Genomic DNA, 25,428 nt, shown 5'->3' on the forward strand with positions numbered 1-25,428 from the left:
TGTGAGAGAACTAACTTGTTATGATAATTTTGTGTAAAAAAAAAAAAAAAAAAAAAAAATTAAATTTTCCCAAGAATTGTGGGAAAAAAAATTACAACTTAAAAAAATTCACCATGCCTCTTACTAAATACCTTGGAATGTCTACTTTCCAAAAAGGGGTAATTTGTGGGGTATTTGTACTTTCCTGGCTTGTTAGGGTCTTAAGAAATGATAGGACGTCAGGACATCAGCTGTGATCAGATGTGATCATTTTTCAATGATTTGCACCATAGCTTGTAGACTCTATAACGTTCACAGAGACCAAATAATATCCACCAATTTGGGTTATTTTTACCAAAGTTATGTATCAGTATACATTTTGGCCCAAATTTCTGAAGAAAAATTATTTCTTGGCAAAATTTTAAGACAGAAACTAAAAAAAACGTGTTTTTTTTTCAACATTTTCTTTTTTTTGCCTATATTGCAAAAAATTAAAAACCCAGCGGCGCTTAAATACCACCAAAAGAAAGCTCTGTTTGTGAGAACAAAATGATAAAAAATTTGTTTGGATACAATGTAGCATGACTGAGTAATTGTCACTCAAAGTGTGAGAGCACTGAAAACTGAAAATTGGTCTGGGCAGGAAGGGTATATTAATGCCCTGTATTAAAGTGGTTAAATCGGGGGGGGCGTGGCCAGCACGGCATGTGAACAGACGCTGGTTCACAGAGCTCCGCACTGATCCTGTAATCATCCGGTTTCCGGCACCTCAAACACCCGGATTTTTTCACCCTGGACGGTAGGGGAACCTCCCCCCAGCACCCTGCATTGCTCGGCTCACTCCCGGAGGGCATGATGACCCGGGGACAGAGGCAAGACGGTTCGAGGCCGGAAATCCAAGATGGCGCCGCCACGCCATCAGCCCAGAGAGCGCGCGGAGGGGACAAGGGGAAAGAAACTGTGAGTAAAGCCCCAAAAAAGAACAAGGAGGGCTCCGGTGACCCCCCCAAAGATATGAGGTACTATGCCCAGAAATTAACAGGGAAACCCCCGGAAACGAGCGCGCAGCCCATGGATGATTGTGCCCCACACAGTGACACTGAGATGGAGGAGGAAGAGAATGTACAGGGAGCAGGGGCCATATTGGATCATACTGAGAGCAGCGCAGGGCTGCAGTGGGATACTGAGGAGCCTGAAGTGGAGGGGGGAGACCAGCCCACTCTTGCTGCTATACTAAAGGCAGTGAATAAATGTACAGCCTCTGTAAATGGATTGCGGCTCAGATTTGGTAGTTTGGAGGAAGAGGTAGGCCTGATCAGACATGACATACAGAAAATGAGGGAGAGGACCACGGCTGTGGAGGGAAGGATCAGTGACCTGGAAGACAGAATGCCCCCATTGATTAGGGAAACCCAGAACACCTCGAGACTGGCCAGAGCGGTTGATATGCGCGCAGAGGATTTTGAGAACCGTCTCAGACGCAATAACGTTCGCATAGTCGGACTGCCAGAAAAGGTGGAGGGCCGTGACCCCACGCAGTTTGTGGAGCAATGGATGGCCGAGGTGTTCGGCAAAGACTCTTTTACTCACTTGTATGCGGTTGAGAGAGCCCACAGGGTCCCAACTAGGCCTCTCCCGCCGGGCAACCCCCCCCGCCCGATCCTGGCCCGCCTGCTGAATTACAGGGACAGAGAAATTATACTGCGGCTGGCTAGGGAAAAGAAGAATGTCCAGTTTAACGGTACCCGGGTCTCATTCTACCCGGACTTCTCTGCGGCGGTACAGAAAAGCCGTGCCCGGTTCACAGAAATAAAGAAACGCCTGCAGAAGGTGCAGGCCCCTTATGCCATGTTATACCCTGCGAGACTCAGAGTCATTTTGAATGGTCAGGCTCACTTTTTTGAACACCCTGCTGACGCCTCGGACTGGCTGGATGCTAACGAAGGGGCACTACGACAAGTCAGGAGGCCCCCTGCGGAAGAGGACTGATACTTGCTCACATTAGCACACGATTTACCAAAGTTGCCCCTTGGAGGAGGGCTATGCCGGAAACACACAACATCCTTTACTCTGTTGCTCTGAAATGCGAGTTCGGAAACACTGTTATTGTTGCACCCAGTACTGAGGAGTGCAGTGGCGGCGGCCACTGGTGCTGCTTACCTGGAAGGTCACAGGGACCTGTTGTCCCACGGTTTTAGGGGCTGCCCGTTGGCACCCCACAGTTTGAGTTTGCAAAGGTCCTGGGAGCAGGGGGGCACACACCCTTTCCAGGCGGTTGGCCTGCAGCGGAAGAAATTAGCGAAGTGCTCGGATGCACGGATGTCTATCTTTGCTCCCTACGTTGCTTCAAATTACTCCAGAGCTTTTTTTGTCTTATTTTTACCTGTCTTTTCTTTTTTTTCTCATGGGAGGTCAAGCCTTTCCCTCTGCACCTGGCATGTCAACCTGTTTCAATTGCCAGCCCGGAGGGGCAACCCAGCTTTTTCTGATAGGGGGGCGGTGGGAGGCGGTAATGTTGGAATTTTTACCCAGTCCGGTGACATGCAACGACCCCCCTGATGGCGAAGGTAACGGTATTGTCATGGAATGTTAGGGGACTGCAAGACCCGTTGAAAAGAACTATGGTCTCGTCCCTGATGAGAAAACAGCTACCTGCTATTTGTGCCCTTCAGGAGACTCATCTGACCCCTGACTCTGTGTCCTGCATGGGATACCGGTGGGTGGGGAGGGCGTATCACTCCACTCACACCTCGTACTCTAGGGGGGTGAGTGTGCTGATACACAGCTCATTGGACTATGAGGAATTACAGGCTGAGGTTGACACTGATGGTCGCTATGTCTTTATTATGTGCAAGCTGTTTGATTTCAAGTGTATTCTTGCTTTTGTGTATGTACCCCCCCCTTATAACAACCAGGTACTGAGGGCTCTGGTTCGGTTCCAGGTGGGATTCCCGGAGGTGCCACTGTATGCCTTCGGGGATTTCAACTGTTACATGGACCCTCTGGTGGATAAACATCCACCGGGCGGGGATGGGAGGGGGACCCGCCGGACGGCTCTTAGGAAATTAGCGGAGGAGGTGGGGTGGGGAGACCCCTGGAGAGCTAGGCACCCAGCGGATAAACAATTTTCGTGCTTTTCTAAAACTTATTCATCCCTGTCTAGGATTGATCTATGCCTGTGCTCACATAATGCAGAGAAATATATTTCAGAAATGAGGTATGGTTTGAGAAGTGTATCTGATCACTCCCCGTTGATAGTGTCCCTGGAGGTGCGTCCCCCTTCGACGGTGGCCAAGGCCCCGTGGAAGTTGAATGCCTTCTGGCTGAGCCTTTTCCCTTCACACGAGCACATTGAGGCCCGTATTGAGGAATACTGGCGCTTACATGCAGACACTAATGATGTGGCGGTCACTTGGGAGGCCTTCAAGGCTGTCCTGAGGGGCTTGTTTATCACTGAGATCCAGGCCGTTAAGGGGCGGACAAATGCACTTAGGGAAGGGGTAGAACGAATGGCGGAAAACCTTGAGGCCAAATTTATTGCAGACCCTTCGGACTCAAACAGGGAGGCGTGGTTGTCGGCGCAGGATGCCCTGTACCGGGTCACGACCTCGGGAGCAGAGAGGAAACGCTTTTTCCAAAAGGCGGCTTACTATGAGGAGGGTGAACACACAGGCCGTATGCTGGCCACCATTGCCCATGCCCAGCAGATGTCTCCCTCCATTGGAGCGCTACGCGCCTCGGGTGGGGGGGTGACGAACTCCCCGGACCAGGTCCTGGGGGAGCTGGTCGGGTTTTACTCCTCCCTCTATGAGTCCAGGGGTACATACTCCTTGGACTCGTTGGGGGACTATCTGGAACCTGTCCTGTTACCGCAACTGTCGACCTCTGATAAGGAGATGCTGGAGGCACCTCTGACTTTGGGTGAGCTGCAGATGGCGACTAGCCTTTTCCCTAATTCCAAGGCCCCTGGGGATGATGGCCTCCCTGCGGAGGTATACAAACAATACGGGGAACTGATGCTCCCACATCTCTTGAAGGTATTTAATGCCGCAAGGGAGGTGGGCACTCTCCCCAAGTCGATGACCAGGGCAAACATTGTCTTGATCCTCAAACCTGACAAAGACCCACTTGACCCGGGATCCTACAGACCGATTTCCCTATTACAGAACGATGTAAAGATTCTCGCCAAGGTCCTGGCGGTCAGGCTGAATGGTGCCATTTCTAATATTATTCATTCTGACCAGTCGGGGTTTATGCCGCAGAAATCGACGGCGATAAACTTGAGGAGACTCTTTCTCAATATGCAATCTCAGGCGGACAACATGGGAGACAGGGCCCTACTATCTCTTGACGCACACAAAGCGTTTGATAGTGTTGAATGGGAGTATCTTTGGGCGGTGATGCGAAAATTTGGGTTTGGAGAGGGCTTCATTTCCTGGGTCCGACTCCTATACTCTTCCCCGGTGGCGGCGATAAGGGAGGGTGGTAGGGTGTCGCGCACTTTTGACTTGCACAGGGGCACGAGGCAGGGGTGCCCATTGTCGCCTCTCCTCTTTGCCCTGGCCATTGAACCTCTTGCGGTCATGATTCGGGCAGATCCTTTGATTCAGGGATTCCATTTTGGAGACCTGCACGAGAAAATTATGATGTATGCCGACGATACCATGCTGCTTCTAGGGGACACGGCCGGGTCATTGACGCAGGCCATGACGGTGGTCCGACGGTTCGGCGTTTACTCGGGCCTGACTATTAACTGGACCAAGTCCTCCTTGCTACTGCTTGATCGACGATCTATCCCGCCCGTGAATAATATACAAGATATCCCGGTATCTGAATCTTTTCGGTACCTGGGTATCCAAGTCACGCCATGCCCACTAGATTACATTAAACTCAACCTTACCCCGCTGATTAATCGCTGCAGGGACCGGGTCAAGGTGTGGAGCAAACTTAAACTGTCACTGGTGGGGAGGGTGAATCTAATAAAAATGATCCTTATGCCACAACTGCTATACATATTACATAACTCCCCGATGGTCATCCCTCTGAAAAAATTTCGAATTATTAATTCCCTCTTCCGCTCATTAATCTGGTTAGCAAAACCTCCCAGGGTCAAATTGGAACAACTGCAATGTCCAAAGGAGGCCGGCGGATTGGCATTGCCCAACCCCTGGCTCTACTATTTAGCCTCCCAGGCGCAGCATATTGCGAGAGGGTCTGCCCCCCAAGGGGACCTCCAGTTGAACCTGAAGGACTCTTCGGTTCGCCTGCTCAGGTTCACGACCGGGGCGGAGGTGGCGGAGGGATTGGAAGCATTGCAGTATGCTAAATCCAACAGGCGGTTCCCCACATATGTCCTCATGCAAAAGGTCTGGAACAAGATCAGGATGATGCAAGGCGTGACAGGGTTCACAAAATACAGCCCCATATGGGATAATCTACACTACCGAGAGATAGCTAAGATACCGTATGGATCGAGATGGAAAGGGCATGGGATATCCGCAATGTCACACATTGTAAGGGCGGGCAAGCTGAGACCTTTTGCAGAACTCAGGGAGGACTTTCAACTCCCTACGTCCATGCAATTTTATTACCTACAACTTAAACATGCATTCGATGCACAGCAGGAGGATGACATATGGACGTTGAATGTAGCCCCGGTATTTAACTACTTATTAGATGTGTCCACATATAAGGGTTTTATATCCAACTGCTACGCTATGTTGCTAAACCTCTTCCTACCGGGTGCCCCGCATAAGGCGGTGGCGCAGTGGGAACGGGATGTGGGTGCGTTTGAGGATGAGCAGTGGGAAGAGGCCTTGCAGGCGATCCCCGCCTGCTCCCTGAACGTGGCACATAGACTATCACAACTTTACATCCTTCTACGGGTACACTATACGCCGGCCCGGCTGGCGCGGATGGGACTGGAGGTGGACCCCGGTTGCACTAGATGCTACAGGGACCATGGTGACCTCATTCACCTTTTGTGGCGATGCCCGAAGCTCCATTTGTACTGGTCGGGGGTGGTGGACTCGATTAATAAGGCCTTTCAGGCCCAAGTCCCTTTGGATCCCAAGGTCTGTCTTCTTGGGATCACGGAGGGTATCCTGGCAGAGGCTATCCCTAGACAGGCTATAGGCAGGGCTCTGTTCCAGGCCCGCCTGATGATACTAAGACACTGGAAGGACACTGAACCCCCAACAGTGCAGGAATGGATTACACAAATGGGAGTCACTCTTAGATTAGAGAAGGTGGTATATCAGAAACGAGGGTCGAGCGGTAAATATGAAAAGTTATGGGCAAGGTGGCTGGATGTTCCTGGGTTGGCCCCAATAGACTTGGTGTATGACAGACTGTTCTAAGGCGGATGCCGGCTGAATAGGGGACGCCGTTACGGGCCTCGGAAGGGATAGGGAGGGAATTGTCTCCTGGAATCCTTACAAGGTGTTGGGGATTTGACTGTAATACACTGCTTGGTTTTTATGTGTACTCTCCCATGTAATGTTCAATGTTTTAAAAAGCTCTGGAGAATGTAAACTGAATTTATTTTATACATGCTCAATAAAAGACCTTTGTTTGAGAAAAAAAAAAAGTGGTTAAATCGATGAGATATTTAGTTGGAAAATGAAGAAAAACAATTTGAAAATGTGACATGCACACAGCAATTCTGTTATATGTATATGCATTGTAATGCATCATAAATGACAACGTATTATAGTGAGAATTCCTGTATTGACTGTTGTGGTTCTCTTCGCACCCTCTGAGGCGAGTACAGGCTTTCCATTCAGCTTCCCGGTACAGTGGAGAGATTTTGAATTTGAATTTTTTCACAATTCTCCCAATTCATATGCTCACACTCATATGTTTATCCATCTCGTTCACTGGGGGGAGCATTTCCGAGCTGGCTGCGTCCCTTGCTCACCACCGGACGAGCAAAGAAACCGAGCGCATGCGCACATGGTGTCACGCAATTGCAACGAAGGCGACAGCGGATGCCGAGACTTCGGCCTTCCAGAACGCAGAGGGAGACACGAGGAGGGTGCAATCATGGCAGCAAGGACAGGGGGAGAGGTGGAGAAGGAGGGCACCTGCGATCAATAAGCCTGGACACTATTTAAACGGACAGCTTTCAGTGGATCTTGAGGAGACCACAGGAGAGCTGTTGGCATATACGTACAAGAAGGATTGGAGTACCGAGTAAGTGCTGATATTGGAAACACCAGACTGGCTGATATTACTATTACATTGAATTGCTGTGATGTCTCACATATCATCTTGGAGAATTTTCTTGGCTATTTACAGATAAATATATACGTAAAATACAGATATGGTTCTATCCAAAAACACCCTGTCTATCATCATACATATTCCTTCAATTTACTTATGGAGATTGTTTGAATATAATGGCCCGGATTCACAGACACTGGCGCACATTTGTGCCGCCTTAGCGCATCTCCTTTACGATACGCCGACGCAGCGCAGAGAGGCAAGCATGGAATTCACAAAGCACTTCCTCCCAAAACTGCGCTGGGTTTCCTAGGCGCAAGCCGGCATAAGTGGAAGTGGGCGTGAGCCATGCTAATGAGGCGTGACCCCATGCAAATGATGGGCCGAGCACCAGATATTCATCGCCAACTGTGCATGCGCCGTCCCGTGGGCGCATCCCAGTGCACATGCTCACAAATACGTTGGAACAACTGCCTAAGATACGCCGGATCACTACCTACAGCGTGAGCGTAACCTACGCCCAGCCATATTCACGTACACCGTAAAATAGCCCGGCTTGGGTTCCCTGGTGCAGCCCTTTGCATGGATGCTGCCGAGTTACACCTCCTTTATGGGGCATAACTTTGCGCCGTACGCACAACTTACGCGCACCAGTCGTAGCCTGTGTCGGGCGCAAGTACGATCGTGAATCGACGCATCTCCCTCATTTGCATATTTGAATAGAAAATCAATAGGAGCGCCACATGCGTCCAGCGTAAATATGCGCCCACTCTACGATGGCGTAGGCAAGTTACGCCGGTGGAATGAAGCCTGTTTTTAGGCGTCTTAGTTTTGTGGGACGGCGCACAGATACGACGGCGCATATTTGCACTTACGCGGCGTATCTCGAGATACGTCGGCGCAAGTGCTTTGTGAATCCAGGCCTATATCACAGGTTCTTTACATTCCCTCTCCCTTTGGAGGTTCAAGTGAGTGTCTCCTTGTAAACCATCTGGAGCGGAGCTCGCCTGGAGGAGGTGGAGACAACACATGGAGATTACAGAATCATTGTAGTTAATCTTTTAAATAACTCTGGTTATAGGATATATTCCTTCTTTTCCCCATCTTCTGAATAGTAAATATATCACCACATATATGGAGAGGTGTTTTGCATATTATGCAGTGTTAAAAGATATTTAAAAACAAGTTTGATATATATCCATAGAACAAAAATATCCAGTGTGTGATTTTTGCCAGGAATGATGGAATATGTTTATCTTATGTCAAAATCCAGAGCTCGGGGGCGTGTCCAAGATGGCGCTGTGAGCGGCTGCTTCTGCTGAGAGCTCCGCTGCATAATCGCCTATAATTCAGGTCCTAGCCTGTCCTAGCCCCTTTCGCACTCCCAGATTGTGGACAGTGCTGCGGACACCCAGTGGGAGCAACTGGCAGGGGGAGAAGCTGAAATTCCGGCGGAAACTGGCACTGAGCATCCCGGTCCCCACGTGGAGCTAGGCCTCAGGCATGGCACGGACCTTCCCGACGCCTGCATGAGGGGACGGTTCGCTACGGCACAAGCTGGTAAGGGGGAGAACTGGCTGGGGACCCCACTAACCCAGGTGCCTTCTCACATACGCTCCGTCCTGCTCGTGGAGCCCTGCACTGCCCGAGCAGTACACAGGCCCTCAGTGACTAGCCCTGTGCCCCCTGAATGAGGAGCTCGGGCGCCAAGTTCAGCTAGGGAGGAAAGAAAAGAAAAAAAAAGCAGAAGGACTGTCTCCTTCCCAGGCACCCTCCGGCCACCGAGTGGAGCCCTGCATTACCTGTAGCACCCACAGGGCCTCGCCGACCGCCCCTGGCTGCAGACGTGATGGCGGCCATAGCGACCCGCCAATCCACCCTTACAGCGAAGAAAGATGGCGGTCGTAGAGATAGACGTGGGCCTCATATGGCAAGACATGGATGAAATCAGGGCCACAGTTGCAGAGACCGAACAGAGAGTAAGCAACACAAAAAAGACACGGTCGCAGAACATGGCGCAAAGCTCCGCACACTCCAAACTAAAGTAAAGGCCTTGGAGTACAGAGCTGAAGACCCTGAAAATAGAAACCGGCACAACAACCTCTGCACTGTAGGCCTGCTTGAAGGAGCTGAAAAGAACAACCCCACGTGCTTTGTTATAGACATGCTGCGCAACCTTCTCCCCGATGCTCGCATGTCACCCCATTACGCGGTAGAGAAGGCACACCGCATTCCACCTAAACCTGGACCACCGGGAGCCCCTCCAAGAACCTTTATTATCCACCTGCTCAACTTTAGGGACAGAGACGAAATTCTCTGTGCCTCCAGGAATGTCTGAGACCTGCGCTACCAGAATACCAAGACGATGATTTTCCCTGACTACTCGGTGGAGACCCAAAAACATCAAAAATCGTTCGACCAGGTTAAGGCGGAAATAAGGGCACGCAACATCCGCTACAGTGTCCTGTTGCTGGCTCGCTTCAGAGTCCAGGATGGAGAGACGACCCGCTGCTTCAACTGCCCTAAAGAAGAATCTATCTGGCTGGACTCGCTGCCGCAGCCCGCTGACCGGGTGACTGGTACGTAACACCTGGGCCTAGACCCGCGCAACTTATAGCCTACCCCACCGATAAGGCGCTTGTGCCTCTGTTGTGCACCATGTTCATTCCCCTGATAGGCACTGCGCACAGCTTGCAGCGGCTAGCCCCCTACTGTGGGAACCAAAGATAGTGCCCCCGACAGACATGGTCAGGAGTACTCTGCGGCCTGACCGCTTCCCTTTGTTTGATTTATTCCTCCTTGAGGCAATAGAGGACATACTAGCTATGCCTCGTTACTGATGGACCAATTTTACTGTTGGGACATCTGACTGTTTACTTTCTCCTCCTGGATCCTTGTCCCATGCAGCAGGTTTCAATGTGCCAGCGGATGTCTCGCATGTGGAGAGCTGCTCAGACTTCTGCTTAACCTCCCCAGATACTATCCGGGGAGGTGTCAGCATATTGGTACACAAATCGCTCCCCTTCAGACTGCTGGATCTTGCGCTGGACTCGGAAGGCAGATATGTACTGATTCATGCACCAATACGAATATTGAAGTGGGTTATTGTGGGTCTGTATCTGTCTCCCCATGTGTCCCTGACTATTCTGAACCAAAATAACGTCAAAAATAGCCAAGTTTGCTAGTGATAACCTTGCAATTCTTGAGGATTTTAACCTGGTCCCCGACTCAAGTATGGACAGAATTGATAGCGGGTGGCCCTTCACACTCTGGACTGGTAATGTGGGCGGGAACATATGGCCTGACAGATGTGTGAACGTGGCGACACCCTTAATCCCGGGCCTTCACCTGTCACTCTGCAATGCACCGCTCCTTTTCCAGGATTGACCTGACCTATGCGGTTGGGGTGGCCCTGCCCAGAGTTAAGGATATTAAGATTCTCCCCAGAGGCATATAAGACCATGCACCTGTTTCTGACCCTGGACCTGTCCACGGCCCCGGGTGACACCTTGTGGAGACTTTCCCAGGTTCTAGGTGTCGGACGCAGAGGTGAACGGGCAATTCAGGGGGGCACCACAGGACTACTGGGCGGTCAACCTTGGATCGGCAGACAGGCTAGTGGTGTGGGACACCTTCAAGGCTTATACCAGGTGGCAGTACAAGACCATTATAGCTAAAATTCTTAAGGCCAGAAGGGCTGCACTGACCAGAGCAGAGACGGAATCGGGGTTGCAGGAAGCGAGCTTTGTCACGACTAGAGACCCACAGGACTATGTCAAATTACAGTCTCTGACTGGGGAGGTTCTACGTAGCCGCACCTCTCTCACTCAGAAACTGTTGGCCCAATCCTAGCATATCTTTGAGCAGGGGGAAAGATTGGGGAAACTGTTGGCCTGGCTTTCACAAGAAATAAATGGTTGTTATGTCTCCTTCTACCAAACCTTATATAGCTCTAGGGCGACATACACCAGTGATGAATTGACATCCCTGTTCTAACCCCAAAAAAACATAACAAACCAGATGACCCGATTAAGGTTGAGGAGATTCCAAAGGTGCTCAATAGGCTCCAATCAGGTAAGACTCCCAGCCCGGACGGCATACCGATTGAGTTTTCCAAGCAGTATGCTGAAGAGATAGCTGTCAGAGTACACAGTATGTTAACAGAGGCGCAAACGAAAGAGGAACTTCTGAAATCCTTGAGTAAGGCAGTGATCCCAAAGCTGGGAAAGGACCCACCCCTGTGCTCATCCTACCGCCCTATATCGCTGATTAACGTAGATGCTAAAGTTTTGGCAAATAGGTTAAGCACGGTCATCTCAGCGCTAGTACATCCAGATCAAACTGGGTACATGCCTGGGAGAGGCATGTACCCAAGTTTGGGTTTGGTTCAACCCGGTTGCGTATGCTTTATGCCAACCGGAGGACCAGGGTCCGCACTAATGGCAGTCTCTCAGACACCTTTCCATTGGGGCAGGGTATGCGCCAGGGATGCAATTATATATATATATATATATATATATATATATATATATATATATATATATATATATATATACACACACACACACACACAATTTATATATATATATATATATTATATATATATATATATATATACACATACATATACACACACACACACACACAGGGCATTTGGATTAGATATTTCCAGAGTCATAATTAGACACTAGTTAGCCATATATAGGAGCAGGATAGGTAGGATATGGGTTTAATATGTCTTGTAATTAAGAATTTGTTTTCTACAGGTGAAAGTAGTCATACATTAATATCCATTTTCCATTTTCTTCTCTCTTTTCCACATTGAGCTATGATAATTTATTAGCAGTATAAATAAATATTATATATAAAAAGTAGTATGTGACTATACATTGAGTACAGGGGTGGGGTTAGAGCACATATCAATTTTATATTTTTTGTATGCTGGTTAGTGGAGGGCTCCCCCACCAGGGTAATTCCGTAAAGTGTGCAAACCTTGCAGGACTCCAGGACTTTCTGTGTGCACCCAGGGTGCATGTCCTTAAGAGTCTTGCCAGCGTCCAATCACCTGAAAATGCACACCTATAAAAAACTTATGGTATATGAATAGTCCTGTACCATACAATTAAGATATGAGTAACATATGAGTAAAAATATAATATAAAAAAAAAACATTAAAGGGTGTTGTAAACCCTCATGTTTTTTTCACCTTAAAGGGTTTGTAAAGGAATTTTTTTTATCTTAATAGCTTCCTTTACTTTAATGCAGTGCTGTTTTCATGTCCTCATTGTTCGTTTTTGCTCTCAAGTTGCTGTAATTCTTCTCTGATCTCCACACTTCCTGGTTGTCCGTTTCCTGATAACCACAGTACTGGGAGCTTTCTCTCTGTGGTCACTAATCAAGGAGGTGTGATTACTGTGTGTCTAAAACCCCACAGTACCAATCAGTTTCGTTTTCCAAACTATTACTGCCCTGTATTGGCTCTGTGGCTCTGTACAGCAGAGAAGCAGGAAACATGCAAAAACGAAACTAGAAACTACAGGTACATTATATGATTGATTTTTATCTATTTTTAATTGTTTTTAAAAGGAATCAGTTAACCATTATGTCTCTATACCCTGTAAACAGTCATTTCAGCAAAAAAACTTTTTTTATTTACAACTCCTTTAATGCATCTTATGCATTAAGGTGAAAAAACAGAGTTACTTACCGGTAACATCCTTTTCCAGGAGTCTTTCAGGACAGCCACCATAGAGAGACAACGGCTCCTCCCCTCTCAAGAAACACTGCCTTCAATTTTAAGATTTAAGCCTCATCCTCCTGCCGTCCCCTCAGTTCTTCCAGAGTACCTCCGGCCAGCTAGGGAGACACAAGAACACGGCATACAAAAAAAAACGTTTATCTTACCCGACGGTCTCATATGATGAGTTCTCAGAGATAGCCAACATATTCGGTGGGTACCAGTGCTGTCCTGAAAGACTCCTGGAAAAGGATGTTACCGGTAAGTAACTAAGTTTTTCCCTTGTTCGTCTTTCAGGACAGCCACCATAGAGAGGATAAGCAAGCACCTTACCTTAGGGTGGGACTACTGCCTGCAGTACTTTACGACCAAAGGCCTGGTCTTTGGCTGACAGCAAGTTCAATCTGTAGTGCCTCACAAACATGGCAAAGCTGGACCACCTTAACCATCTGGCCATTGTGCGTCTATAAGCTCTGGAACCCTAGAAAAGAGCTCTTAAAAGAAAGAAAGAAAGAAAGAAAGAAAGAAAGAAAGAAAGAGCAGCCATAAGCTGGAGCCCACCAGGAGTGACCCCCCCCCCCCAAACCCCCCCCAAGGACCAACAATCACCAGGGGAGAGAGAGAGAGAGAGAGAGAGAGAGAGAGAGAGAGAGAGAGAGAGAGAGAGAGAGAGAGAGAGAGAGAGAGAGAGACCCAAAAACCAAGCACCGCCTTCAGGCTTTCTAAGGGTGTACATTTTTAATTTTACTCCTCACTGCCCATCACAGTTTCGGAGACCATGGAATGCCCAGATGGCACAAAACAAAGTAGACACCCCAAGCTATTTGCCGAGAGGTATGGTGAGTATTTTGCACATCTCGCTTTTTGTCAAGTTTGAAAAATTGAAAAAATATATATATCACATTTTTTTTTTTTTTTTTTCGTTCTTCATTTTCAAAAACAAGTGAGAGCTGTAAAATATTCACTCACCATGCAAATAGCTTGGGGTGCCTTCTTTCCAAAATGGGTTCATTGGGGGGTGGGGTTGTGCAATTTTGGCAAAACTGAGGAGTGAAATCAAAAACCCTGCATTCTTTACTTGATAATTCAGGCCGGTTGTGGTGTTTGACCCTGCTAATCAGAAGTTTAACTGCACCAACGAGAGTGGCTAGCTAAAGATACAAAGCATCATCCTTCTTCAAAGGGACTGAAGTTACTAGTGCCACATGGGCACGTACACACATACTCAGGGCACTGTATATGCGGGACAGTTTATCTGGGAAGCTAAGCCATTTAATATAGCTTTGATTACAGCATTTGTCGTTGAGCCTGTGGAGTTAGGAATCAGGAAGAGGTCTGAAATAAAGAGGGTCCGTCTTCTGCTCTCCTCATGCCTGGACTCGGAGGCAAATTTGAGTAGAGGCAACCAATCCTATATAAAAAGTGTCATATTGTTATTTATTTGCCATTTGTGTGCCTCTGCTCTTGGGGTTATTTTCAGGTTGGGAATCCCCTGATAGCAGCCTGAATACAGTATTAATCACTTGCTTACTGGGCAGATATACCCCCTACCTGCCCAGGTGAAATTTCAGCTTTCGGCACTGTGTCATTTTAACCGACAATTGCGCGGTCGTGCGACGTAGCTCCCAAACAAAATTGATGTCCTTTTTTCCCCACAAATATAGGTTTCATTTGGTGGTGTTTGATCACCTCTGCGGTATTTATTTTTTGCGCTATAAACAAAAAGAGCGTCAAAATATATATATATATATATATATATATATATATATATATATATATATATATATATATATATATATATATATATATATATATATATATATATATATGTATGTATGTATGTATGTATGTATGTATGTATGTATGTATGTATGTATGTATGTATGTATATATATATATATATATATATATATATATATATATATATATATATATATATATATATATATATATATATATATATATATATATATATATAATTTTTTTTTTTTTACTTTATAATACAATATCCAATTTAAAAAAAAAAAAAAAAAATTTTTTCTCGTTTTAGGTCAATACGTATTCTTCTACATATTATTGGTAAAAAAAAAAAAAAAAAAACGCAATATGCGTATAGTGATTGGTTTGCGCAAAAGTTATAGCGCCTACAAAATAGGGGACAGAATTATGACATGTTTTTTATTATTTTATTTTTTTTACTAGTAATTGCGGCGATCTGCGATTTTTATTGGGACTGCGACATTATGGCGGAGACATCGGACACTTTTGACACATTTTTGGGACCACATTTATACAGCGACCAGTGCTATAAATATGCACTGAATACTGTATAAATGTGACTGGCGAGGAAGGGGTTAAATGTTTTCCCTACTAGTGATTCTAACTGTGGGGGAAGGGGACTGACTGGGGAGGTGACCGATCTGTGTCCCTTTGTACAAGGAACACAGCATCGGTCTCAGATCCACATCCTTGTCTGTGCAACGGCCGATCGCGGGTACCTGGTGGACATTGTGTCCGCCAGGAACGCGCATCGGCACCTCAGTAAAGCGGTGGGCACGCGCGCATGCCGCCGGCGCTCGCTCGCCCCCCAGTGGCCGGAGGAGCAGAGGACCTCAATAGACGTCCTCCCAGCATTTGAGAGCCACCTTATGGCCGTCATTTGGCTATGGCCCGGGCTCAAAGTAGTTAAGCTATAGTGCTCTTAATCTCAGTAATTGCTCTCCAGTTGATCACTTGAAGATATTTACTGTTCTTTTTCCAGAGAAATATTATAGAAAAGAGAATTTCTGTGTTTTATCATAACGTGTGCGTTTCTCATTGGTCATTGCACTTACACTATTGCCAGGTGTGCCAAGAGGGGTAGAGACTGTTATTGGGGTTGAGAGGTAGAGTACAGAACCAAATATACTTAAGCAGATCCTATGGGGGGGGGGTAGTTCTACACAATAAATATGGCAGACATATCTGAGGGCGTTCTGTACACTATCTGTGTACAGTAAGCCTCCAGGAAGCCATATTTCCATGCATTTTACAGAAAATTAAAGCACTGCCGATTGAAAAGGAAAGGGAATGTTTAATACAAGTCATATTGTAACTGAATGTTATCGCAATTGTATATGCTTTTTACCCCCCACGAAAGTGGAGTTATCCTTTAAGCACATTTATTATACCTGAATACAACTCAACATGACAAGAGATCACTTATTACATCTTTATTGATTTACTTACTGGTAGTGGGTGAATCCTAGTGTTGGAAGATCAGCATATCTTTCTGCAAAGTCTGCCAAGCGGCTTATTACCCGTGCAAGCTGTTACAATGAATAAAACATGCCATTAAAAAAATAAAAATAAAATAAAAAAGTTCATGTATGGGCTTATTTTATTTTCAGTACACTGAACCGAAATGCTCACCTTTGGAAGAATTAAATCGAATCCATCACGCAAAACAATAAGATCCTACAAGAGAAGGAAAACTAGTCAAAATCCTATAAGAATTTGAGCACCTAATAAAGGAGGTTGTAAAGGTTCTAAATAGGTTACATTAAGCTGGTGCATTGTTGGTTCACTTAGCTTTTCCTTCGATTTCCCTTCTAGATGTTTTTTTTTCTTTGTTTCTCACTTCCTGTTACACCTCAGTAAGGTGTTCAGTAAGCTGTTCTAAATGACTTTCCACCCCTCGGATGATGGTGGAAAGCTTACCGAGGAGAAACAGGAAGTGAGAGATTCAAACAAAGAAAAACAAAACATTTAGAAGGGAAATCGAAGGAAAAGGCAAGTAAACCAACAACGCACTAGCTTAAAGGAACCAATTTAGAAAATGAAAGACGAACCTTTACAACCCTTAAAAGCCAGAGTATACTGATAGAGTTGCACTCATTGCAAGCATAAAATAGAATTTAAACAGTTCCTAAAAGAGTCCATATGGGTTAAATAATCATCCATGGGGACAAAAGTTTTCACCTCCTGCTTACATAATAGCATCTGGCAAGTACACACAGGGAACTCAGAACTCAAAAAATAACATACAAGTTATTGTATGTATAAACACACACACGTACGCATGTAAACACACAGGGGATATTAAAAAAAAAAAAGTCTACACACCCTGTTAAAATGTCAGGTTTCTGTGATGTAAATAAATGAGACAAAAATCAATAATTTCAAAACTACTGGTTAACCCCTTCACTGCCAGTGTAATTTTTACAGTAATCAGTGCATTTTTATAGCACTGATCGCTGTATCAATGATAATGGTCCCAAACTGGCATCAAGTGTCCGATGTGTCCACCATATTGTCGCAGTCACGATAAAACGCGGATCACTGCCATTACTAGTAAAAAATAAAAAAAAATGTATTAATAAAAATGCCATAAAACTATTTCCCATTTTGTAGCCGCTATAACTTTTGCGCAAACCAATTAAATGCTTTTTGCAATTGTATTTTATTACCAAAAATATGTAGAATACGCATCGGCCTAAACTGAGGGAAAAAAAAATATATATATTTTTTGGGGGATATTATAGCAAAAAGTAAAAAATATTGCTTTTTTTCTAAATTGACGCTCTATTTTGGTTTATAGCGCCAAAAATACGCATAGGTGATCAAATACCACCAAAAGAAAGCTTGATTTGTGGGATAAAAAGGACTTCAATTTTGTTTGGGAGCCACGTTGCACGACCACGCAACTGTCAGTTAAAGCGACGCAGTGCCAAATCTCAAAAAGTGGCCTGATCTTTAGCAAGCCAAATAGTCCGGGGCTTAAGTGGTGAAAAGAAAGAAATGCTTGAAATATATCACTTTGTGTGTAATGAATCTTTATAAAAATATAGGAGTTTCACTTTTTGAATTGAATTACTGAAATTAATTAACTTTTTGATAGTCAAATTTTTTTAAGATGCTTTTAAATATAATCCAACTTTCTATAGGCAAGGCTTACTGCCAAGCATGGCATACTCACTGTGTTATCACCCACATAACAGGAAGTGGCCCCGAGATGAATAATGGGCGCAGCTCGAGGACAACAATGCGCAAATGTATGCACATGAGCCATGACATCATGCCGCAAGCGTTTCTCCTCCTCAGCTGCCATTTTGAAGTCTATGTTCTCCAAGTTGGTCTCCATCTCCTGGATCTGCTCCTCTGTAATTGGAAGCCCCAAACTCTACAAAAGCATAAATAATAAAAGGAAAAAAAAAAAAAAAATTAATTAATTAAATATATATATATATATATATATATATATATATATATATATATATATATATATATATATATATATATACATATACACATACATATACATAGGGAGTGCAGAATTATTAGGCAAGTTGTATTTTTGAGGATTCATTTTATTATTGAACAACAACCATGTTCTCAATGAACCCAAAAAAACTCATTAATATCAAAGCTGAATATTTTTGGAAGTAGTTTTTAGTTTGTAGTTTGTAGTTTGTTTTTAGTTTTAGCTGTTTTAGGGGGATATCTGTGACTATTACTGTGCATAATTATTAGGCAACTTAACAAAAAAAAATATACCCATTTCAATTATTTATTTTTACCAGTGAAACCAATATAACATCTCAACATTCACAAATATACATTTCTGACATTCAAAAACAAAACAAAAACAAATCAGTGACCAATATAGCCACCTTTCTTTGCAAGGACACTTAAAAGCCTGCCATCCATGGATTCTGTCAGTGTTTTGATCTGTTCACCATCAACATTGCGTGCAGCAGCAACCGCAGCCTCCCAGACACTGTTCAGAGAGGTGTACTGTTTTCCCTCCTTGTAAATCTCACATTTGATGATGGACCACAGGTTCTCAATGGGGTTCTCAATGGGGTTCAGATCAGGTGAACAAGGAGGCCATGTCATTAGTTTTTCTTCTTTTATACCCTTCCTTGCCAGCCACGCTGGCAAGAAGGTGTCTTCCAGAAACTGGCAGTAGGACTGGGAGTTGAGTTTGACTCCATCCTCAACCCGAAAAGTCCCCACAAGCTCATCTTTGATGATACCAGCCCAAACCAGTACCCCACCTCCACCTTGCTGGCGTCTGAGTCGGACTGGAGCTCTCTGCCCTTTACCAATCCAGCCACGGGCCCATCCATCTGGCCGATCAAGACTCACTCTCATTTCATCAGTCCATAAAACCTTAGAAAAATCATTCTTGAGATATTTCTTGGCCCAGTCTTGACGTTTCAGCTTGTGTGTCTTGTTCAGTGGTGGTCGTCTTTCAGCCTTTCTTACCTTGGCCATGTCTCCGAGTATTGCACACCTTGTGCTTTTGGGCACTCCAGTGATGTTGCAGCTCTGAAATATGGCCAAACTGGTGGCAAGTGGCATCTTGGCAGCTGCACGCTTGACTTTTCTCAGTTCATGGGCAGTTATTTTGCGCCTTGGTTTTTCCACACGCTTCTTGTGACCCTGTTGACTATTTTGAATGAAACGCTTGATTGTTCGATGATCACGCTTCAGAAGCTTTGCAATTTTAAGAGTGCTGCATCCCTCTGCAAGATATCTCACTATTTTTGACTTTTCTGAGCCTGTCAAGTCCTTCTTTTGACCCATTTTACCAAAGGAAAGGAAGTTGCCTAATAATTATGCACACCTGATATAGGGTGTTGATGTCATTAGACCACACACCTTCTCATTACAGAGATGCACATCACCTAATATGCTTAATTGGTAGTAGGCTTTCCAGCCTATACAGCTTGGAGTAAGACAACATGCATAAAGAGGATGATGTGGTCAAAATACTCATTTGCCTAATAATTCTGCACTCCCTGTATATGAAAAGTGATTGTCACCGGCGCAAAAATAAGTTCTAAATAATACTATATTGACCTGCTGCAGTGCTGTATAAACTATCCAAGAGGTTTAGGTGAAAAAATTAGAAAGGTGTTGGTACTGCGCTGGTATATTAATGTGATATCAAAAAAATTTGGAAGAAATTTTTTTTTTTTTAGTTTACCCCACAAAAAAATTATTTTTTTCTATTTGACCCCTATAGTGATATAGTGTTAGATCCAGTATAGTGATATATGTGATGGGTCACTATAGAAACAGCTCTTGTGAACATATGTACTAGCTTGATGCTATGTGCATATGCTGTGCCATCAAAAATAAATAAAAGAAGAAATAAATAAATAAATATGGCTACCCCAAATGATGTGCTTGTGAAACAATATTCCAAAGTGCTATAAGTGAGTCTATAAACTATTATGAATATACATGCCCAAATGTGCGAACATATAAATAATGAATAATATTATTAATATATACAAATAATAATAAAGTGCGTTGGTGCCAAAAATTAGTTTTTCACAATTCATGTGCATTCATGCTGCAACACGTCCCCAATTATGGGTGAGCGCCAGTTCACAAATTCCAGTCCAAACAGAAAGTGTTGCTGAGTTTAAATCCTGGTGCTATATTTCATGCATACAGGGTGCTGTCACTTCTTCCACCCGGCAAAGATAAGTGCTACCACCACCAACTGCTGAAATGCGAACTCACCAGACCCCAGCTGGTAATGTGCCTCAAAAACGTATTCCGTTAAAGTTGGTGAGTCCTCTCAGGATGTTCCTCAATGCCTCAAAGAAACCAAGGGGCTCATCATGGTGAAATACGTTTAAAAATATATTTATTTAAAATTCATAATAAAAAACTACTCACAAGAGAGGTGCTTTAAAACCAGCACCTGGTGTCTTTGGCAGTGTCAGTCTTTTAGACAGCCGCTGACCAGCTTATCGTACGGGTGCGTTCCTGGCTCCTGCTGTACCTGTGGTCTCACTGGTTAAAATTACACTCCCCCTTGCGCTGTCCACATAGCTTCTTACGCGTTTCGCAGTTTTGCGTCTTTTTTTTTTTATTATGAATTTTAAATAAATATATTTTTAAACGTATTTCACCATGATGAGCCCCTTGGTTTCTTTGAGGCATTGAGGAACATCCTGAGAGGACTCACCAACTTTAACGGAATAAGTTTTTGAGGCACATTACCAGCTGGGGTCTGGTGAGTTCGCATTTCAGCAGTTGGTGGTGGTAGCACTTATCTTTGTCGGGTGGAAGAAGTGACAGCACCCTGTATGCATGAAATATAGCACCAGGATTTAAACTCAGCAACACTTTCTGTCTGGACTGGAATTTGTGAACTGGCGCTCACCCATAATTGGGGACGTGTTGCAGCATGAATGCACATGAATTGTGAAAAACTAATTTTTGGCACCAACGCACTTTATTATTATTTGTATATATTAATAATATTATTCATTATTTATATGTTCGCACATTTGGGCATGTATATTCATAATAGTTTATAGACTCACTTATAGCACTTTGGAATATTGTTTCACAAGCACATCATTTGGGGTAGCCATATTTATTTATTCTTTTATTTATTTTTGATGGCACAGCATATGCACATAGCATCAAGCTAGTACATATGTTCACAAGAGCTGTTTCTATAGTGACCCATCACGTATATCACTATACTGGATCTAACACTATATCACTATAGGGGTCAAATAGAAAAAAAGATTTTTTTTTGGGTAAACTAAAAAAAAAAAAAAAAAAAATGTTTTCTTCAAAATGTTTTTGATATCACATTAATATACCAGCGCAGTACCAACACCTTTCTAATATATATATATATATATATATATATATATATATATATATATATATATATATATATATATAAATAATCACACACACATATATATGTGTAAATATATATATATACACACACATATATATGTGTAAATATATATATATATATATATATATATATATATATATATATATATATATATACACACACACACACACACATACATATATATATATATATATATATATGTGTAAATATATATAAATATATATATATATATATATATATATATATATATATATATAAAAATATATATATATATAAAAATATATATATATATATATATATATATATATATATATATATATATATATATAAATATATATATATATATATATATATATATATATATATATATATATATATATATATATATATATATATATATATTTAAGCTGACAAGCTGTAGGCTTGTTCAGCCTGGTAGTGAGGGCCTATATATATTGTATGTTAGAGCCAAGACGCGGCTAGGTTTTTGTTCAATTACTTTTGTTTTGTTTATTTTTCTGCACACTGTACAGCACCTGTAAATAGATTTTGTATATAGCACCAATAAACACCCCTCTGTTTTCACTTATCCCATGGACTTGGTATCTGTGCCTGCTCATCCCAGGGAGCTTTTGTACCTGCTACCTATCCCCCAGGTTACATATGGTGGAGGCTGCGACCAGCAGTAGTAAGTTACTATTCAACCACTTGAGATCCGCGCTATAGACAAAAGACGTCCACAGCGCGGCTCTCAAGTGCCGAGTGGACGTCTTTGGACGTCTTTTTCTGTGCATTACCCGCGCGCGCCGCTGGGGGGTGCGCAGCGGGTAAACACTGTGCCGGCGCATCGCTGGGAAGCCGATGCGTGTACCTGGCGGCCGCGATGTCCGCCGGGTACACGCGATCGGCGGGGACGTGGAGCTTTGTGTGTAAACACAGAGCTCCACGTCCTGTCAGGGAGAGAGGAGACCGATCTGTGTCCCTTGTACATAGGGACACAGCATCGGTCACCTCCACCAGTCAGTCCCCTCCCCCCACACAGAACACACCCAGGAAATACATTTAACCCCTTCCTCACCCCCTAGTGTTAACCCCTTCCTTGCCAGTCACATTTATACAGTAATTCGTGCATTTTTATAGCACTGATTGCTGTATAAATGTGAATGGTGCCAAATTTGTGTCAAAAGTTTCCGATATGTCCGTCGCAATATCACAGGCCTGACGAAAAATAAAAAATAAATCATAAATCTATCCCCCATTTTGTAGGTGCTATAACTTTTGCGCAAACCGATCAAATATGCTTATTGCGATTTTTTTTTAACAAAAATATGTAGAAGAATATGTATCGGCCCAAACCGAGGAAAACAAAAAAAAAAAAAAATTGGGATATTATTATAACAAAAAGTAAAAAATATTGTGTTTTTTTTCAAAATTTTCTGTCTTTTTTTGTTTATAGGAGCAAAAAATAAAAAAAAACGCAGAGATGATCAAATACCACCAAAAGAAAGCTCTATTTGTGGGGAAAAATTATAAAAATATAATTTGGGTACAGTGTTGTACAGTGTTGTATGACCGCACAATTGTCATTCAAAATGCGTCAGCGCTGAAAGCTGAAAATTGGTCTGGGCACGAAGGGGGTTTAAGTGCCCAGTAATGAAGTGGTTAAAAGGCCAGTATCTAAAGTGACAACATGCAGGAAATCCTCAGACAAATGGTGTTATCCAATGCTGCACAACAACAAGCCAACGCTATCGCACAGGAGCAAACCGGGGCGCTATGCCAACAGATTGGTGCTGTACAGGAGCAATCGCAGAGGCTGTTTGAACAGCTTGCCACTGCTGCAAAAGTGGATAGGAAAACCCTGACTGAAGTTGCAGAGATGCTAGCACAGTGGGCACCTGCGAAAATCAATGATATTGGAGACAAGCGCTCAGCCATCCATGTGGGTCGCTTTCTGTTCAAGATGACTACGGATGATGATCCAGAGGCCTTCCTACTAACATTTGAACGGACCGCTGAGAGGGAAGGTTGGCCTCAAACCAAGTGGGCAGGACTGATTGCCCCCTTACTTTCTAGTGAATCGCAGAAGGCCTACTATGATCTGGAGTCGGCAGAAGCAGGAGTCTATGAGAAGGTCAAGAAGGAAATCCTGGCGCGACTCAGTGTCACCTTGGCCGTTCGAGCACAGCTGGTTCTTCCAAGTTGAGAGGCCCCCCAAGATTGCAGAGGTTTGATCTAATCCACCTGGTGCGGAAATGGCTACAGCCGGAGTCTCTGTCTGCGCCACAAATAGTGGAGCGTGTGGTCATGGACCAATTCCTGAGGTCACTGTCAATTCCCCTGCAGAAGTGGGTGAGTCAAGGAGACCCCAAGTCGGCAGATAACCTGGTGGAACTCGTTGAAAGTCTCCCCAGGCAACCGGTAAGACTGTTCCAGGGGAAGTGGGTGGTAAGCATGGCAAGGAAGTAGGGGGGAGGATTTTTGGTGCCAGGACTGAAGGGAAGCCACTGCCTTTCAACAAACCAAACTGGGGAAACATCAGGTGTTTTCGTTGCCAAGAACTGGGACATGTTGCAGCAAACTGTCCGTTGACAGATGAACCAATGCAGTGTGATCTATCTATTAGAAGGCAGTCTGTTTGCTGCCGTTTCATGCGCTGCAGCGTCAAATGTGGGGAAACACATGTGTCGAATGACTGTTAATAATAAGCCTATTACGGCGTTGCTGGACTCTGGAAGTCTGGTTACAGCTGAGATGGTTGAAACTGAATTTTCATGCTAAAAAAGTTGCTGTGATCTGTGTACATGGGGATACCCGGGAGTATCCTATAGCCACCGTTCAGTTTAAAACTGGCTTAGGTACAGTGTCCCATGCGATCGGACTTGTGCCCCACTTGGTGCACAAGGCCATCATTGGTATGGACTTCCCTACGTTTTGGGAACTGTGGGATCGTTCCGACCCGGTCGCAGTACCCGACTCAGTCGCAGAGCCAGAACTCCTGGTTACTTCTGATATTGTGGGTTCAGGGGACTCCTCTCAGGGCTCTCCGAGTTTTCCTTTCTCAGTTATGGCAGGAGAGCTGGAGGAGCCTGAGGAAGTCCCCACAACCAGTAGAGCCGGACAGCCGTCTGCCGACTCTGAGCCTACGTTGGAGTTTGCTGACCTTAATGTGCACAAGGAAAATTTTGGTACTGAGCAGAGAAAAGACCATACTCTTGCCAGGGCTTGGGAAAATGTAGTGGTGATTAAATGATGTACCTGTCGAACCAGGGGATAGGACCTGTTTTCCTTATTTCTGCAGCAATGAGGATTTACTGTATCGTGTATGTAAAATGAATGATGAAGTGGTTGAGCAGTTGGTGGTCCCTAAGCCATACAGACGGATGGTGTTGGAACTTTCCCATGGACACTTGCTAGGAGGCCATTTAGGGGTTGAGAAAACCACTGAAAGAGTGTTGCGCAGATTTTACTGGCCTGGAATACAGAAAAATATTGAGAATTATTGTCAATCCTGTCCTGTGTGTCATATGTCAGCCCCACAGCCCCACTTCCGAAGTCCTTTAGTGCCCTTGCCCATTATTGAAGTGCCCTTTGAGAGGATTGCCATGGACCTTGTGGGTCCGCTCCCCAAATCTGCCCGTGGTCATCAGCATATCCACATGATCATGGATTATGCTACCCGTTACCCTGAGGCCGTTCCTTTACGCGCCGCGTCTGCTAGAAGCTGTTTATGGTGTTCAGTCGGCATCCCTAAAGAAATCCTTACAGACCAGGGTACCCCATTTATGTCACGGATAACTAGGGAGCTGTGCAAGTTATTTAAGGT

At 44.3% G+C, this 25,428-nt stretch overlaps 1 protein-coding gene across 1 annotated transcript in view; it reads right to left on the reverse strand.

Moving 5' to 3' along the window:
- Window positions 1–25,428, reverse strand: part of ADSL (adenylosuccinate lyase) — a 299,794-nt gene that overhangs the window by 214,256 nt on the left and 60,110 nt on the right. The window contains exons 2-4 of the mRNA XM_040359575.1: window positions 17,898–18,101; window positions 16,352–16,396; window positions 16,169–16,248 (exon numbers count right to left, since the gene is read on the reverse strand). Coding sequence (XP_040215509.1) covers window positions 16,169–16,248; window positions 16,352–16,396; window positions 17,898–18,101 — 329 coding nt within the window. The remainder of the gene's footprint in view (window positions 1–16,168; window positions 16,249–16,351; window positions 16,397–17,897; window positions 18,102–25,428) is intronic.

The sequence above is a fragment of the Rana temporaria genome, chromosome 7, assembly GCF_905171775.1.
Source record: "Rana temporaria chromosome 7, aRanTem1.1, whole genome shotgun sequence".
NCBI lineage: Eukaryota > Metazoa > Chordata > Amphibia > Anura > Ranidae > Rana > Rana temporaria.